This window comes from Gossypium hirsutum, chromosome D07 (assembly GCF_007990345.1).
Source record: "Gossypium hirsutum isolate 1008001.06 chromosome D07, Gossypium_hirsutum_v2.1, whole genome shotgun sequence".
In the NCBI taxonomy this organism is placed as follows: domain Eukaryota; kingdom Viridiplantae; phylum Streptophyta; class Magnoliopsida; order Malvales; family Malvaceae; genus Gossypium; species Gossypium hirsutum.
In genome coordinates, this window is record NC_053443.1 from 28,664,099 (window position 1) to 28,681,723 (window position 17,625).

At 32.6% G+C, this 17,625-nt stretch overlaps 1 protein-coding gene across 2 annotated transcripts; it reads right to left on the bottom strand.

Moving 5' to 3' along the window:
* Window positions 1-367: 367 nt before the first annotated feature.
* LOC107952740 (phenylacetaldehyde synthase) lies at window positions 368-6,899 on the bottom strand. Of its 2 annotated transcripts, XM_016887902.2 has the most exons (13): window positions 6,608-6,892; window positions 6,359-6,479; window positions 6,043-6,115; window positions 5,620-5,850; window positions 5,310-5,473; window positions 4,974-5,114; window positions 4,635-4,694; window positions 3,907-4,071; window positions 3,352-3,408; window positions 2,453-2,517; window positions 2,040-2,163; window positions 961-1,098; window positions 368-800 (listed from the first exon to the last, which is right to left on the bottom strand). In XM_016887902.2, coding segments are annotated over exons 1-13 (1,467 nt in total). In that variant the 5' UTR covers window positions 6,610-6,892; the 3' UTR covers window positions 368-674. The 2 variants fall into 2 exon arrangements, 1 of the variants encoding a protein (XP_016743391.2); XR_005915558.1 differs by lacking the exons at window positions 368-800; window positions 961-1,098 and having other exon boundaries at window positions 2,102-2,163; window positions 2,315-2,517; window positions 6,608-6,899.
* Window positions 6,900-17,625: the final 10,726 nt, after the last annotated feature.

Genomic DNA, 17,625 nt, shown 5'->3' on the forward strand with positions numbered 1-17,625 from the left:
GTCATTTTCAATAACAAGTATCAATTGAATATTCTCCATAAAAATATTATAATAACAATTAGGGAAAAATAAAACTGGGAATCAGATGTAAACATGAAGAAAAAGAAAGCTAGGGATTGATTGGAAGCATGCAACAAATAACCATCTGTATACTTAAAAAATTAAAAATAATTTGACAAATTATAGAAAAATACCCCCAGGATACGAACATAACGTGTCTAATAAGCATGACACAACATGATTGAAAACATGCTTGATGAACATGATATGAAATATGCAGAGAGAAAATTCTCCATGCTTATATTGTGGAGTGGTGCAAAAAGACGACGGTAGGTTGTAGTGGTTATTTTCAAATAAGGGGATTCAATTGAAGAACCCTTTTTCTTTCTTTATGGAATGCTGAGCTAGAAGTCCATGGTTGAGGTTGACCCAGCACCCACCCAAACCACAAAAAAGCTCAGCCTTCACGGCTACATTTTCTGGGTTCTGACTCGGACTGACAATTGGATAATCACAGATGCATCTCGGTGATCTAATATTCAACGGGGTGTCACTGATAATTAATACAAAGAAAAAAAGCCAACAATTTCAGGAAAAATATATATATTATGACAGGATTGCAATAACGGCCTTTTAAGATGATCATCAATGCATTAAACACAAGAAAAATTTTATCACAAGGATTCTGCTAGTAAGGAAGTGGCCTTGTCTTGCAAAACTTTCCATGCTGCATTCACGTGCTTCTCTTCAGTCAATGGGGCGCCTACAGCAAATCTTAGTATGTATTTACCTGATAAAACCTGCAGTCATCATAACTGATTGATCTTAGATAGTGTACCTTCCACGTTAAACAAAGACATAAATCTATTTCCCCTTTTTTCCATTGTTCCTTTAATATTTTCTCGAGAAAGATATATATTGCAGATTTGAATATATATATACCGTAGATGGCAAGCTTACCGTATGAGATATGAAGGCACTCCCTGTTGAGTTTACAGCATCTAAAAGTTGATGGTTCAATTTGTTACCATGAGATTCATTGTTGCGAACCGGCAGAAGGCGGAAACAAACTAAAGAAAATATCCTGGGGGTGACAACCTGGTCAAATGAATTAAAACATGTGATCCATCACTAACGTTGCTTTTTTGTTTCATATTAATTAACCAACTTTTGCATGGAAAATGAAAAATCAATGACATAAACTCACTACGCTGAAGGACAAGGCTTATATTAAACATGCAAAAAGAGAAAAAAGGACACCAAGATATCATGCCAAAATAAACTTAAAACTAGTTTCTAATTTCAGCATTATATACAGGGTTATCAGATCAGATTGGCAGTTTCCAGAAAGCATTGGGAAGCATTTTGTCAGTCTCAGTCAGACTAATAGCATCACTAGACATCTGAGCTCACATTGTCAGCCTAATTATAATATTCATGAGCTTCGTGTCTAATGAAGAGGCAATAATTTGCAAGCATCAACAATTGTGAACAGAGCCATCTGTACATCCAGTTAACCAATTCTTTAGGGTGATTTTATTTTCAGTATCTGCTCATTATTAATATTATGAAGATCTATCTTTAAAAATAGGGGATAGAGCCATGCTACAAAGCACATGCTTTGACACGCTGGTTTAAGATAAAAAAATGGTGTTGCATGATTCATCTAGAATATAAAAATGAACGGTTTGACCATTCCATTTAAGATTTGCCCATTAGCATATATACTGTTTCCAGTCATGGTGACTACTTTCAGGCATGCAAATGCCAAATATTTTAAAATGGTCCATCTATAGCATAAAACATCAACTGTTTGATCATTTGATTTAAACTTTGCTCATTAGCATATCATTTCCAGTGGCAATGACTATATTCATGTATGTATCCTCAAGGGGTTGTTAAGATCTGCATCAATTATATAATACAAAATAGAAAACTCAAGAATTTTAAGTGAGTCTTAGTTTTATAGAAGAAAGGCAGAAACAAAAACCAAAAAGCTTTTATGGCCAATCAACCAACTTCATAAAGAGCACACCAACCTCAAATCTTGGGTCTTGAGCAATCAGGTTCTCAAAATGTTTGGCCAACTTGATATGATTTCTTATATAGCATTGCAGGTTTTCCAAGCCATACAGTCGTAATACCATCCATAGTTTCAGTGATCTGGAGGCAAGCAATGGATTAGTTGGGGGAAATTTCTTGCTGATTATATAAATAAAGTTATTCCGTTAATTTAATATTTTTTTTTGAGAAAAAGAAAATACATAATTTGTTAGCAAAATATGGTACAGAACTTGCAGAGAATATGTCTTACATTCATCAGGAAGAACAAAATTACAATTGTGTGCAAAAGTCTTTCCTTCGAGTAACTAATTTTGCATCGATATGCACATATGCTCATCTTAAACGGAAAAACGTTCATATCTTCAATGCATAATGTCACAAAGCATACCTAAACCGACGTCCAAGAGGAACTTGCCAATCCTTGTAATCTACAACCATGTTTGCTTGAGAGGCCTAAAATTGGTAGCATTGTGAAGCACAAAAGGAAACACACTTATTATAGATATTGCAATAGAATAGTTGCCTAATTTCTTCAGGTTTGATCCATTGCTCAAATAATAAGAGGCAAAACCACCAATTCAACATGACTAAAGTTCTTGATACTATAATATAGCTGCAGCAAGGAATGAAGATCAATTTGTAAAAGATTCACATAAGCACTATATAGAAAGGCTAAGCCACCAGTTGTTTGAGGAATGTTTTATCTATAAATGTCAAGGTCTAAGATGGTCGTCAACCGACTAGACTTTCTTTTAGACATTATGGAAAACTGTTACTACTTCTCACCATTGCTCTCCTTCCTAGGAACACATTTTAACCTACAGCTATGATTTTTTCCCCTTTATTATTTTCTTGTTACAAACTAATAGACTTTGGCATTCTCAAGATCAGTACTAGTGATTCTTGAATAAGCTAATAAAATATGATTCATGGATTTACAATCAATACGGACTGTGTCTAAATCATGTGAACTGATAAGCTTGATGTCCATCAAAGGATTGATACTACTTGATTTTTTTAAGTTTTCAGAGTCCATCAATCCATTTCTATCTTCAGTGGAAGGTTATATAGTACAGATCATTTCTCCAGCTGACAAGCTACCACTAACTTGGCAAGTTTACCACTGTACATAAGAAACCAGGTCTTGGCTGGTTTGGAGTCAGCCATTTTCTGAAACAAATGTGTCTTATATATCAAACATGCACAACCAATTTACAGAACAGTAACTAAAAACTTTTGAGATTTGGGCAAAATCAAAATTTCCATCAACACAGAAGAAAACTAAACCTTATTCTTCAGATACTCTGGATTTGTAGAGAGGGCCTGAACCAAAGCACTTCTATCCTGTCACAATGAGCAACAATGAAATATGAGCATTTAACATGGCATTTGCTAAAACATGTTTACAAAATTGAGAATTATTATGACATGTTGATGAGACAGTTTTGCTAGTTCATACGTATATACTCCTATATGTTACTTTGTTGGTCAATGCTGCACCCCAATTATCCCAAACCAGGATAATATACTAGGTAAACCGCAAATTAGTCTAACAACTCCCAACTCACAAGCCATGCACATCAGGCAAGTTCAGTAGTTGCAAACTGAAGCAGGAAAGCCTGGGCCGGATATATATACCATGCATACAACAGATTCATGTCAGTAGTTACATAGAATTGAGCGAAAAATTTGCAGTAATTTATCTTTGTTAAACTTAAAAGAAACTATCAAATGATAATGTACATAAATCAGATCCTCCATCAATTTCCAGGCAGAGTGCATAGAGTAATGAAGAGAAATTTTATTGTTGTTGCTTTATGCAAACAAATAGAGATGGCATACCTTTACCCATAGTGCAGAACAATCAAAATTAGTTAGAAACCACTTATGTGCATTCATGTTGAAAGAGTCAGCCACTTCAACACCATCCATGTAATGACGGAATTCCGGGCATACACAAGCGCTTCCAGCATATGCAGCATCGACATGGAACCACATTCCATTACTCTGTCCAGAGGCAAAGCATACAAGTATAGTTAAATTGTATTGCCCTCAAATGTGCTGGATAATAACATGCATCATACAATACAAACTTCATGGAGATAGCCTTGTGCTATGTTAGTCGGACTCTTCATTTTTCTTGAAGTACTATGTTCCACAAATATTCGGATATGGGTATAGGATATGATCCTCCAAATATATGAAAAAAACTTGGAAATAGTGAGCATACCAATGCCAACACATACTATATCCGACACTTACCCTAATTCCAGATAACATAGGTCCTGTAAAAAGGGGGGTGAGGAGGTTATACAATCCTTGTAAATGACCTAAAATTAAATTTTAATCATTTTAGTTAATTTTAAATGCTTGTGCTCTATGTTTCAGTTACAGAGTTGGCTTGATAACTCCATCTTATCAACTATTGACAGAATTTATGCCTAAAAGTTAAACAATATATATGAAGGTACTTATTCATCAACCAGTCAAACACAGAAATTTTATATTGGTCTAGACTCCAGAGCATATTTCCTCCTCATATTTCTAGACTACTGCATTAGCTAAATTACCTTAGCAATCTTTCCTAGAGACAGCAAAGGATCAACGGCAGTTGACGAAGTAGTGCCAACCTGCAAATTTAAATACCATTCACAGATCAAATTTTCGAACTGTATTCATGATAAAAAAGGTATCAATCAAAATGTTAAGTAAATGAGCATAAGCTTTACAAATAGGACTCATATTCTAATAGGTTTCTATGCTCAACAAAGCAAGGGAAAATACCCGACAAAGTAAGCATCTAATAATGTACCCATTAATTGTTATTTTGGAGAAGTGAAAAGGAAAAAGTACACATGATAGAGCAAAAGATTGAAAGAAACTAACATCAATAACTTTTTGCTTCTTACAGTGGCACATAAAAAGAATGGAATCAACCCAATGGTCAGGTCTTGTGAAATTGTTTCACTCAGAAACTCTGGTGAAAGTGCATAGTTAGTAGAAGAGGTTGCCTTTAGAAGCCTGCAATTCTCAGGATGGATTCCTGCTATCTGCCGTTGCATGATAAATATGTAAATCAATTAACACAAACAGATAATAGCAACGCGATCTTTTACTGCAGTGGATAAAATAATATACATAGATCAAGTAATCATACATGATTTGAACATTATCTTCATTTCATTAATCTCACAAACAAGAATAAAAAAATAAAACTAGATATGAACCCTAATTTACAAGGATACCTGACAAGCTTTTTGCAAAGAAGAATGCGTCTGATCAGAAGCATAAACTACAAGCTTTTCAAGTGCATCTTTTCCAACCCTCCTCAAAACCTTGTCACGAGCAGCCAATAGTACAACAAGAACAGCTTCACTTGCTGTGCCCTGTATCACTCCACCACCTTGTCCTGCAAAACAATTACCAACCTCATTCCATAAACTTTAGAGATATGTCACTCTTTCTTTCTTATGCTAGAAATAATTCAATGAAAATCCCCTGAAGCCACCATTGCATTCTATATCTGTGTTTTTTTAAAGAATCTGAAGTCCTTACCTGCTGAAAGGAAGTCTTCAGGTAGCTTAAGCATCTTAGCAAGCCAATCCAAAACAATCATTTCAAGCTCTGTAGCAGCAGGAGATGCAATCCAACTGAAACCAACAATATTGAGACCAGCACTCAGCATTTCTCCCACAAATCCAGCAACGCTGCTATTGGAAGGATAGTATGCAAAATAATTTGGGCTCTGCCAATGAGTAACCCCTGGCAATATCTTTGCTTGAATGTCTGCACTCAGAAGAATATTTATTCATGAAATTTGACAAATAACTAGAGCAATTATATAGGAGAATACATTCCAAATCACATGGTGATGCACCCAAAGACTCAATACATTTTGTCATTACTCTATTCTTCTACACATTGTATAGTGTTTATTACGTAATCGAATAAATTCAAGAATCAATTGAGCAGCTTCACCATCAAGAACATGCTGAAAAGAGTCTGGTTGATTAGGAGCAGAATCCGGTAACAAGTTACGAAGGTATCCAGGCTGCATATAAATGACCACAAATTAACAAGGCCAACTAAGAAAAATCAATTCAATACCATCAAATCACATTAGTCCATGTAAATAAGACAAGCATCTGAACCCAGTTTTAGAGAGCAAAAATCTGACCTTTGGGGCTTTGACATAGATTTACACTTAAATGTATATTTCCATACAACTCTTTCGGAAACTATAAAGCAAGAAAAAAGGGAAAAAATTATTAGAGATAGATATATTTATAGAGACCTCAACTTGGCTGAGAACAGGGAAATTCTCAATGGTTTTGTAATAATCAGCAATGAAATCAACCATCTTGTGACCATACTCTCTCAGCTGCTCAGCATCCATTGGCTTCAACCTGTTCTCCCTGCCAGTTCATTCAAATGCAAAGATAACCAAAACCCAACAAAAAGAACATAAAAAACGTTAAAGGGAAAAAAGAAAAACAAAGCTGGTGCCATTAAAACGATGATCTGCGAGAATTGGGAGACTCACATTGGTTCGTTACTTGAAGAGCGAAGAACTGAAAAATGGGTGTTGAAGGGTCACGGGAGTCTAAATGACAATTTCTTTTTTGCTAACCCGACAAATATGGAGAGATCGGCGTAATTGTATGTATGTAACTAACGAAAGGAGTCAAGCAGCCAAGCAAGTGTGTGCCATCCGGTGGACGTTGGTTATCGAACGTGGCCGATGCAAAATCCAATGCCAACCGTAGTCAAGGACAAGAGGGCTGCCGTTAAAGGCCGGCCTAATTGGGTTATTGGACTCAAATGGCGGCTCTTGGCTCAATAAAATTGTATCTGCCGTTGTCTTTTGGCATTTTTCTACCCTCCATTTGAGTCCAAATTTTTTTTTATCTTTTTAACTTTTAAACATGTATTTTTTATTAAATCATCCCAAAATGAATAGAAAAGTTAACTTTTTTTTAACTTTGTTGACATCGCATACACGTGGATTGTCGCATGGATGACACTTCAGGATTTAATTAATTTTTTAAATTTTTAAAAAATTAATTAAATACTTATGTGTCATCTACATAGTAATCATCGCCATGTCAGCAAAGTTAATAAACATTAAATTTTTCATCTATTTTAAGGTGATTTGACAAAAAAATATAAATTAATAGCTAAAAGAAGTGAAAATTAAATGAAAGACTCAATGACCTTATTTGTGAAGTTGGAGGGAAAAAATCATTACCCTTTTCTTTTTTTTTTTTGCTTAAACCACAAAATAATATTTAAACTATATAAATTTTCGGTATTTAAATGTTTTTTTTTGGTTCAACTAAATTATAAACCATCACCTAACTAACTAAAAAAGTTAACAGTTTTTCCCAACCAATTAAAACATGACATGTCATTTTTGTTTTAAATAAATTCTATATTTTTCATTTTTTAAGGTGTTTTCCCTTCTCTTTCTTTCTTCTTCAACAAATGTTTGGCCCGAGAGTTTCCGGCTATAGTTTCTTGGTGCTAATGCAAATGCAACCATAGTCCAACATCTTGGTCATATTGGATATGGGATCGAACCCTTTGCACTGACTATTCATTGCATTTGTGCTAGCACCAAGGAACTGTGGCTGGAAACTCTTGAGCCAAACACATGTTGAAGATGGAAAGGAGAGAAGAACAAAGAAAGGGAGGGAAAAAAAATGAAATTAAAGGAGAAAATTAAAAATAGAATTTATTTAAAACAAAAATGGCGTGTGATAATGCGGTAAATCCACATATTTTTATTATAAATTTTAATTAATTTAGAACATGAATTTTATTTAATTTTGCACTTAATTGATCATTTTCTATGTAGTTACAATTACTGTCTATTGTGTCGAGAAATGAACAGATATGCAGACCGTACAAAAGATTTGACACGAGAACTCAAATTGATGCACAAAACAAAGATTTTAAGTTTATTTTATTACTATTTTTATTAAGACTTCTTGTATTTTTAAGCTTATATATATATATTATTTTAAGGTTTATTATCGAGTAATTTATATATATGTCATTTTTTTAATAATTATGATTTTATTCCTTTTTTATATTTACGATAACAGACTGATTTTGGAGAGAGAAAAATGAAAATGCGTCTTACAGGGCGCGTTTTCACTAAAAATTAACAATTTAGTTCTTTTAGTTAGATGGTTAAATGTTAGTGCTTTTGCCCTTGAGTCTTAGGTCCGATTCCTCTCCTACTTACATATATATTTTTTATTTCATGTTGCTTCAAGTTTTGTTTTTGTTTTTAATTAATGTTTTTAATATATTAACTTTTTTGGTTAGATGGTTATATAATTGTAATTTCATTTTTGAGTCTCAAGTTCAATTCCTCCTATAAGCATTTTAATATGTACTTTTTATTTCATTTTGTTTCAAGTTTTTTTTATTTTTAATTAATGTTTATAATTAATAAATATATTTTTTCAAGTTTTTTAATTAATAACTCTTTTATTTATAAAAATCAAATAATTATTGCAAATATCATTATTTTTAGTAAATATATTTTTTATATATGTAATATTTATTTTTCAATCCATATCATGAGTGTAGTAAATTTTAGTATTATATATTTTTGTATGTGTATTTGAAATAATTATTTGATTTTATAATATTAGAAATCACCGTATTCACAATATAGGTGGAGAAAATAAATATTTGACATATAAATATTATATATTAAGAAAAATATATCAAAAGAATTAGTTGATGCTTTTTTTTAAATAATCGCATATTTATTATTTTCTTTTATAAATAAAAAATTTATTTATTAAAAATAAAAAACTTGAAAAAAATATTTATTAATTATAAACATTAATTAAAAATAAAAAACTTTAAACAACATGAAATAAAAAAAATACATATTAAAATGCTTATAAGAGAATAAACTTGGGATTCAAGGATGAAATCACAACTATCTAACCATAAAAAAAAACTAATGTATTGAAAATATTAATTTAAAATACAAAAAGAGCTTGAAACAACATAAAATAAAATAAAATAAAAATAAAAATGTGAGTAAGAGAGGAATCGAAACCCGAACTCAATGACAAAAATATTAATATTTAACCATCTAACCAAAAAAGTTAAATTATTAATTTTTAGTGGAAACGCACACTGTAAGATGCATTTTTTATTTTCTCTCTATTCTCATAAATATAAAGAAAAACCTTAAAATCATAAAAATTAAAAAAACATCATATATACATAGATATCTTCTTCTTCTTCAATTTATGAATTAGTTTGATCTAGTTTTAGGTCGATTTTTATCTGATTTTTAAAATTGTGAGACTCAAAATCATACGTAAAAACTTTTATTTTGGTATTCGTTATTTCTCATGTTTAGGAGATATGCTCTATCATCTCATAAAATCATAATAGCATCAAGTCAAAAAGGATTCGTTGTTTCGGTGTTGTGCAACGTACAATTGAAAGAACCATTAGATCTGTAATTTTTGTAATCATTCTATCGAAGAACAACTTGACGTGGCTAATTGAGTAAGTGGTTAGATTCGTTAACAAAAGTAATAATGTGATTTAAATGACTTGTGTGGTTGAGACTGTTGATTTGAGTTGTGTCCTTCTAGTTCGCAAGGCTATCGAAGACCTAAATTGTGGATGCGTGTTCAAGATTGTTTGTTCGGTAAATGTTAGCTATTAATTCTCATTGTTAATTTACACACGAAAGGGCTGGTGGTCTAAGGCGTGCTCGATCACTATAACCGACTTATCAGTTAGATGAGAAAATTCATTGTCCGAGATCAATTCAAATTCGAAACCAAAATCGTGCCTGAAGCTAGATTGTCGTCTTATTGGCTTTTTTTTAGTTTAAATTTCATTTTAGTTTATTTTACTGCAATTTTGATTTCTATTCATTTATGTTATTTTTATTTTAATTAGATTTAATCCCTTTTTATTTTTCATACAAATTGCCACACGTCATGGGCACGATTCGACTCAAAGGCCCATAAGAAAAATAGGAGGGTTTGGGTAAAAATATAGGCCCGAAATATGGATTTGGGTAAAAAAAGTTTAGAAAACGGGACAGGCCTCGAGTAAGGCTTTTTTTCCCAAGCCCGGCTCAGCTCAACCCGGATATACAAAAAAAAAACTGCAGCTTTTTTTTTTACTATTCTTGCTATTTTTTTCTTTTTTTGCTATTTTCTTGTTGTTTTTTTCACCTTTTTGCTACCATTTCACTACTATCTTACTACTATTTTATTGTTATTGTTTGAATATTATATAACTTTTCTTTTGTTGTTAAATTTATTACTATTTTATAGGCATTTGTTTGTTAAGTTGCACCTATTTTAGTGTTATTTAAGTGTACATATTATTTTTTAATTTATTTTCAATTTGTTAGGAAACATTTATTTTTATATTTTTAATACTTTTGATGTATTATATATATTTTAAAATTTATATAAAAATAATATAAAAAATAATACAGGCGGGCCGGGGCCAGACCCAGGTTTCAACATTTTATTCAGGCAGGGCTTGGAAAAAAAATTAGCCCATTTTTCGGCCTGAGCCTAGCAAATGAGCTTAAAATTTTGGTTGGGCCCGACCCGAACCGACCCATAAACACCTCTACATGTAACCTGGTTAAATAGAACGAGAATTTTATATATCACAGTGTTGGAAAATTAGGTGTGAAAAATGCAACGGAAAATAAATTTATAGAGTTTTAATTTTTTTCCAAAACTAGAATTTGTTTGCGATATCTAAAGTAATAAACACTTAATCAAAATTGTACATTTTCGATTCGTCTAGGTTGAACGCTTCGACCGAGTAGCCTTTTTCGCTATCCTCAAGCTCACGTCTGTCGAATGTGGACTGGCTTCAAATCAGAAAATCTTTCACAAAAATTACTAGTGGAGTAATTTCACAATTTCTCTAAACTTTTGGGTCAAGTTATAAATAAGAAAAATATCTCTAGAAATTTTCTAAACTAATTTCTTTAGAGAATTTTCTCTCTACAACTTCTCTTAAATTCAAGTATGTGTAAATATTGATGCAAGGCTCTCTTTATATAAGGAGAGTTTAGAGAGTTCAACTATAATTAAACTTAATCACTTTAATATTCAATTAATATAATATTTATCAAGATAAATAAATATTAAATTAAATTTAATATTAAATGTTATTAAAATAATAGAATGTTTATCTAAAAGATAAATATTAAGATAAGTATTAAATTTAATTTAATATTAAATTATTAAAATAGTATTTTTTTTAAAAATAGTTAATCTTAAATCAAATTCTCTGGTAGAGTCCCAGTAGGAGTGTAACTTTTCCACTGCTCAACCACCGAAGACCAACCACCGCTGACCACTAGAACACCGTCGTCGTAGTCACCGGCATCGCCGTGTCCGGTGATGCAAGTGTAACACCTTTACTGCACCCCAAGCCAATTCATTTATTGCCGACTCGGTCCGGGTCAGTGATGACCTGACTGATCTAACCTAGCCATCGGTTGGACCGTCGACCTGGTTTTACATACCGAGTCCGGTTCGACTAGTTTTTGGGTCTTGGTCCCGATTTTGGGCTATCGAGCCCAATTTACTATATCATGTCTAATTTTCAAGTTCAATTACCCATTGAGCCAATTGTCTAACTTGAAAATTAATTTCCAAAAATAAAATATTAATTTTAATCAATTTGATTTATTTAAATTTACTATATCAAAATTAATTTTTTTTTTAAATCATTTAGATTTTCCAAACTAATTTTTCAAGAAAATTATTTAATCAAATTCTCTAGTTGAATAATTCTCACGACCATCTAATTTAATTCCACATTGAATAAATCGACTCGATTAAATTATTTCCAAAGTCGTAAATTTTTTTTTTCTGATTCAAATGTAGTCCGATCAAGCTTTTGTTGAGTTAGAGGAGGGACCAATCGAACATATACAATTAGGCTCTAGTAATTGTAATTATGTCCAGAAGTATCGCTCCGATAAGTCGCAATTACTTAATCGTAGAGTTAGTCCACAAGAAGTACCATGACTGAAAACTTCTTATTGTATACTCTTTACGAAAGCAATTCATCTAACTGCTTTGTCCAATGACCTCGTCATATGTGTGTTACCCTCATATAATACCCTTGATTCATTTGAGTTAAATCCGTTCACTCAATACAATCTTATTTTATTTCATTGTCACCATTGTGTCTTCTTAATGATTAATATGACCACTGCCAACAAATGACTGTGATAAGTCGCTCATTCGAGAATGAGCAACCCGTGACCACGTTCTATATTTATCAATCCACACAATGTCAATGAAAGAATATCACCAACTCTTTAATTGATCTATGAATTCTACTGTTGCTAGTAAAGCAATGCCATACACAAGTCATGTACCTAACATACCGACTATGGGCTCGATCATTTTTAGAGCATAAGCCTCCACTTATATCAAAGCACATGAGCTGCATTCGCATGGTCAGTGACTAACTCAGAATTTAGGTAAATCACACCATGAACGCCACAAGTGAATTAATTCAAAAACGAATTTATAATTAATTCATCTTGGGTCCAGTCCAATGTATCATTCTAAATGAATATATTTATGTCTCTACCCGTGGAGTCAACTGCTCCAATAACCAAAACTAGCCATCTCTTCAATTGGAATTGTAGATGACATAATAATCCTTCTTAGTATTTGAATCAAATGCTCACTCCAATTCTTTTACAAGATTAAACACTCATTTAGATTATCTACTGAAGTAAGTTGTCTTTCTCGTAATGTAAACTTTCTTATAATGCCATTTATCTTCAGTTTGAACTTAGACAATCAATGAGCTAATATTTTCTTGTCACAATTTTGCTATGCATGCAAAATATAAAATACAAAAATACAAAAGACATAATAGTGAAATGTGAAATTAATTTTTTTTATTTATTCATCATTCAAATAAATAGAAAACAGTTACATGTTTACTACAATATGGACATATTTTCCAATATAAAGAACATTATCCAAAAGTACCACAAACACTTAAAGGTAATTTAAGACATTACAACACGTCAATTTATTAATAGCAGACTCTCATGGTGTAGAGAACTATTTGCCACACTGCTAAGATATTTTTTGTATGCATAGTATCCCTGCTCGTCATTTCCCTAGCGAAATCTTGACTTGGTCTCTCCTAGTGAATTCAATTCTACAGCCATACCTAAAACATGAACACAACTCTTATAACTTCACATATACTTAGTGAGTTTTTATACAATTAATCACGAAATCTTTCGAATTGAATTATTCATATTAAGAGTTTGGTACACCATATTGTCCTTGGGCGAATACTTTTACAATATTGGATAGAAACTTGCATGCCAAATTCCCCATTTAATGCATCACTCGTAATTTACATTTTGATTGAGTTAGAGCTTTCCAGTTAATATGAATTAGAATCCTTCTTACAACCCAAGATACTTCTTAGCAAATTACCTATACGGAACCTCTTCCTATGGATTTCCTCTTCAATCTTACACTTTACATTTTCTCGGAATGGTTATTCACAGATACTAAAAATCGATGAATACATACTAATTACTCTTGTATTTACTGGAATCCCATACTAAGTTGAACAACTATCAAACTACCGGTTAGATCACATTCTAACTTAAATCCAAACCAAACTCAAACTAATGGTGTAACATTCCATATCATTCAGAAGAACTCCCAATGTCCATGTCATAGAACATAAATATGCTCAAATTGACAACCGTCTCGCATTCCAAATAGTCTCTAAACCAATAATGGAAACCATTCAAATATGGCGGATACCAAATTTCAGGCACCACCAATACATAATGTAAATGAACTCATTCTAGCAAACTCTTAGACCATTTATATGTATGAATATGTCCCTTAAAGCTTATCAAACTTTATTACAAGATTAAACCAACTAAGCTATCTTCAAACTCACTAGATTCTTGTCATAGAACTAATTATCAAAGAAGTCTCAAAACATCTCTAGATCTTACTATATAGACAATTAACCATATTCTGCTACCTCTACAATACAGAATTTCCACGAAGACAAGTACAAAGTACGCCACTAAGGTTTAGCAGACCACACCACACATGTTTTACAGATTACGCCTCAAGGGCAATACTGAATATGCCACAAAGCTAAATAGAATATGCCACAAAGGCTTAGCAGACCATGCCATATAAGTAACATACAGAATCATGTATTTACTGTCCTGGCGAGCATTCATAGAAGGTGCCACGGTTTCAACCACATGGACTTATACCTAATTTTATGTCATGATCTGCCAGTCCGGTTTACATATTACCGAAGGCATCACCATGAGTATTCATTTTATCATATCATGCCATGGGTTTCAACGACATGGACTTGCACATTCTCATGTTGTGATCTGTCATGTAACAACTTTTTTTTAGTGGTGTCGAAAATAGTGGTTTCGGGGCCACCAAATCTGACGAGTAAGTTCGTAAATATTATATTTAATATTTACGAGTTAATTATGACTTTGAAAAGGTTTTTGATATAATAATTTTTTTTATAAGCGATTTATAAAGTTCAAATGATATGACCTTAAAGTCAAGAACCAAGTCGTAAATATTTTTATAAATATTTACAGAGTGTCATTAAGGTGTTATTAAATTTTTGTTGAAAAATTTTAACGTTTCGATGGTTAATTAATTAAAAAGGACTAAATTGTAAAAGATATAAAATTTAATCGCTATTTGATTGGAGTGATTAAATGGCTTAATGAATGAAATTATATGGATTAAAATGGTAAATATACCATATATAGGAGTGGGTGGTTGGCTTTGTCTTATTATGAAAATATGTATGTTTTATTAATTAAAATAAAACCTATTAAATGGTAATAAAATAAATTAAAGATATCATCTTTTACATTTTATTGTTTTGCCGAATTTGAGAAAGAAGAAAGCCATTGATAAACCTTCAAGCTTTGGCCAAACTTCGTAGGATGCATGTAAGTTCTTTTTAGCCTCGTTTCTTGTAATTTTTATGTTTTTTATATCGTTGCAACTAGGTCCAGCTAGCCCATACCTTCGATTTTGAAACTGTTAAAAATTTTAAATGTTTCCATTGATGAATCTTGTGATTTTTTTATGTTAAATGGTGAATTTGAAATGTTATTTTTATTTAAAAGTATTTTATTAAGTGATTTTTTATGAATTTTCTGATTAAGGACTAAATTGTTAAAATAGTAAAAATGTAAGGATTAAATGTGAAATTGTTGCATGAAGGGGCTGTTTTGGATACCATGAGTATTCAGCTAGGCTCAATTTTGGGTAAAAATGGTTAATTTGCATGTTTTGGGCTTAGGGACTAAATTGAATAAAAGTAAAACTTTAGGGGAAATTTTGTAAAAATATCAAAATAACCAAATTGCATGAAATACATTGTTTTTCTGTCTAAATTGATAAATTAAATGAAATTATTAATTTAGATCAAGATAGGGAGGCAAATCGAGAAAATGGAAAATTACCAAAATGCCTCTAAACTTTGGTATTTCTGCAATTTAGCAGGGTAAGTTCGTATGAACTGTATTCTATATAGTTTTAATTAAATAGAATGTTAATATGTGATTATATTGTGATTAAATCAATATATATATTAGTATGCAATTTACCGTGTTATGAAATGACGTAAATCCAAGGACGTACGATGATTACCGAGCCTCGTTTGAACTTTAAGAATTTGTAGGATACAAATGAAATGTTGGAACGCCCCAAATTTGGGCCTAGATAGAAATAGGTCTTGAGCGTGGGAATACATAAAAATTTATGTGTGCAAGAAAATGACATAAATGAACGTCTGTTTCAGTGGTTAAGTGATTTGGGTGTGTTTAGGTGTGTTTGAGAAGTCCTAAGATCAAACCTAGGCTCTAGAAAAATTTTAGTTTTTCCTCTTAAGTAAACATTGACTCTGGACTGTAGGCTTTATAAATGAATGTGGTAGATTTATGTTACAAAAAGAGTTTATGGTGTAGTGGCAAGGTAGAGACACAAGTGTGGCAAGGAGGTGGTGTCACAGGTATGGTAAAAAGGTTTGAGGTTCAAGTCTCATTGCATGCAAATTTATTTTGGTCATGATGAGGCAAGAATTTGTGTTGGATTTGAACTCTGTGCTGGAGAGTTTGAATGAGTCAAATGAGTGATTTAAGGAGGGGATCATGGAGAGATAAGGGGAGGAAATTAAGGGAAGTTGGGTAGGTGAAAGGTGGTGCCAAAGTGGGGTCTTTGCTTTTGGAAATTCGGCTAGTGTGTTATAGGGATGCCATTTTTCTTTTAGTCATTTTGACTTTTGGCTCATTTGTCCTGTTTTGAAATAGTGATGTGGGTAGTGGCTGATTTTACTCTAGTCATTCCTTTTTTTAGTTGTTTTTGCCTTTTGCCAAAATCGAGCAATACCCCTCTTCTCTACTATTTTTTCTTTTCAACAATTGTTGTTTGTGCTGATTCTCCCTTTATTCTCCTCCTCTTGGCACTTTTTTGCTCTTATTGTTTCTCAATTTGACCGAACCAATCCTTTCTCTCCCTCCTTTCTTACTCTTTCAAAGTTCTTCTTCTCACTTACTTAAAACGGAATTCTCCTTCTCTTTATTTCTTTTTCTGCAACTTTTCATCTCTGTCAACCTTGAGTATTCTTTCTTAATCTGGAATTAGGCCGAATATTAGTTATCTTTTCTTCTTCATCTCTTCTGATTCGGTCGACATTTGATTGTTGTTTGTGATCGATTCTCTTCCTTCCCATCTGCTTTAATCCACATCGTCAAGGTTTGTTGGTTCTATGGCCGAATGCTAGTTCTCTTGTTGGTCGTGTGTTTTTCTTAGGTTAGTATTTGATTAACCTTGGTTATTGGATATTGATGCTTAATAATGGTTATGGTACAGATAAACCACAAAGAGGTGAGATCATTTCATAATCATACGGCTTAGGAAGTATAAGTCGATTCAGTTAAGGTAGGTATTAATCTTGGGTTCAGCTTCTGTATTAGAAAGGCTTGTTAAATCTTATTAATAGAATGGCTAACTGAGTACCTTAATCAAATATAGGTTCTACGCTCGTGGGCTACTGCATTTTTCTTTAACAAAGTGTGTACATACACCACTCCAATCGTAGATTGGCAAATGCTGAAATCCCAAAATACCAAAAATATAGCTATGGCTATCGCACGAGCGCACAAACGCGCGTGTGGATAAGTTGATACAACGACAGAGGTTACCACGAGCAATCTCATAGTCTTAGGCCGTTTTTAGACCAAATAGACCGGACTGGGCCAAATGGGCCCAATGGGCCGTAGGCCCTACGTGAGTAAATTTTCCTGTATGGATAGGAAATAATGAGCCAGCCATGACGATCGCATGGCCAAGGGCAGTTTTGAGCTTAGTGGGCCACATGAGTGTGTGGGCCTACTTGGATCTATTTACACCGTTATGACCACTTAGGTTACCTGTGTCGCTCGAGGCGAATGTAGACCTTTGAAAATGTTGTTTA

Coding starts and splice junctions, on each gene's coding strand:
- LOC107952740 (XM_016887902.2), bottom strand. Junction 5,851..6,042: donor TTTTCAGCATGTTCTTGATG/GTGAAGCTGCTC, acceptor TTCTGAGTGCAG/ACATTCAAGCAAAGATATTG. Junction 4,072..4,634: donor CTCTAGGAAAGATTGCTAAG/GTAATTTAGCTA, acceptor GCCTCTGGACAG/AGTAATGGAATGTGGTTCCA.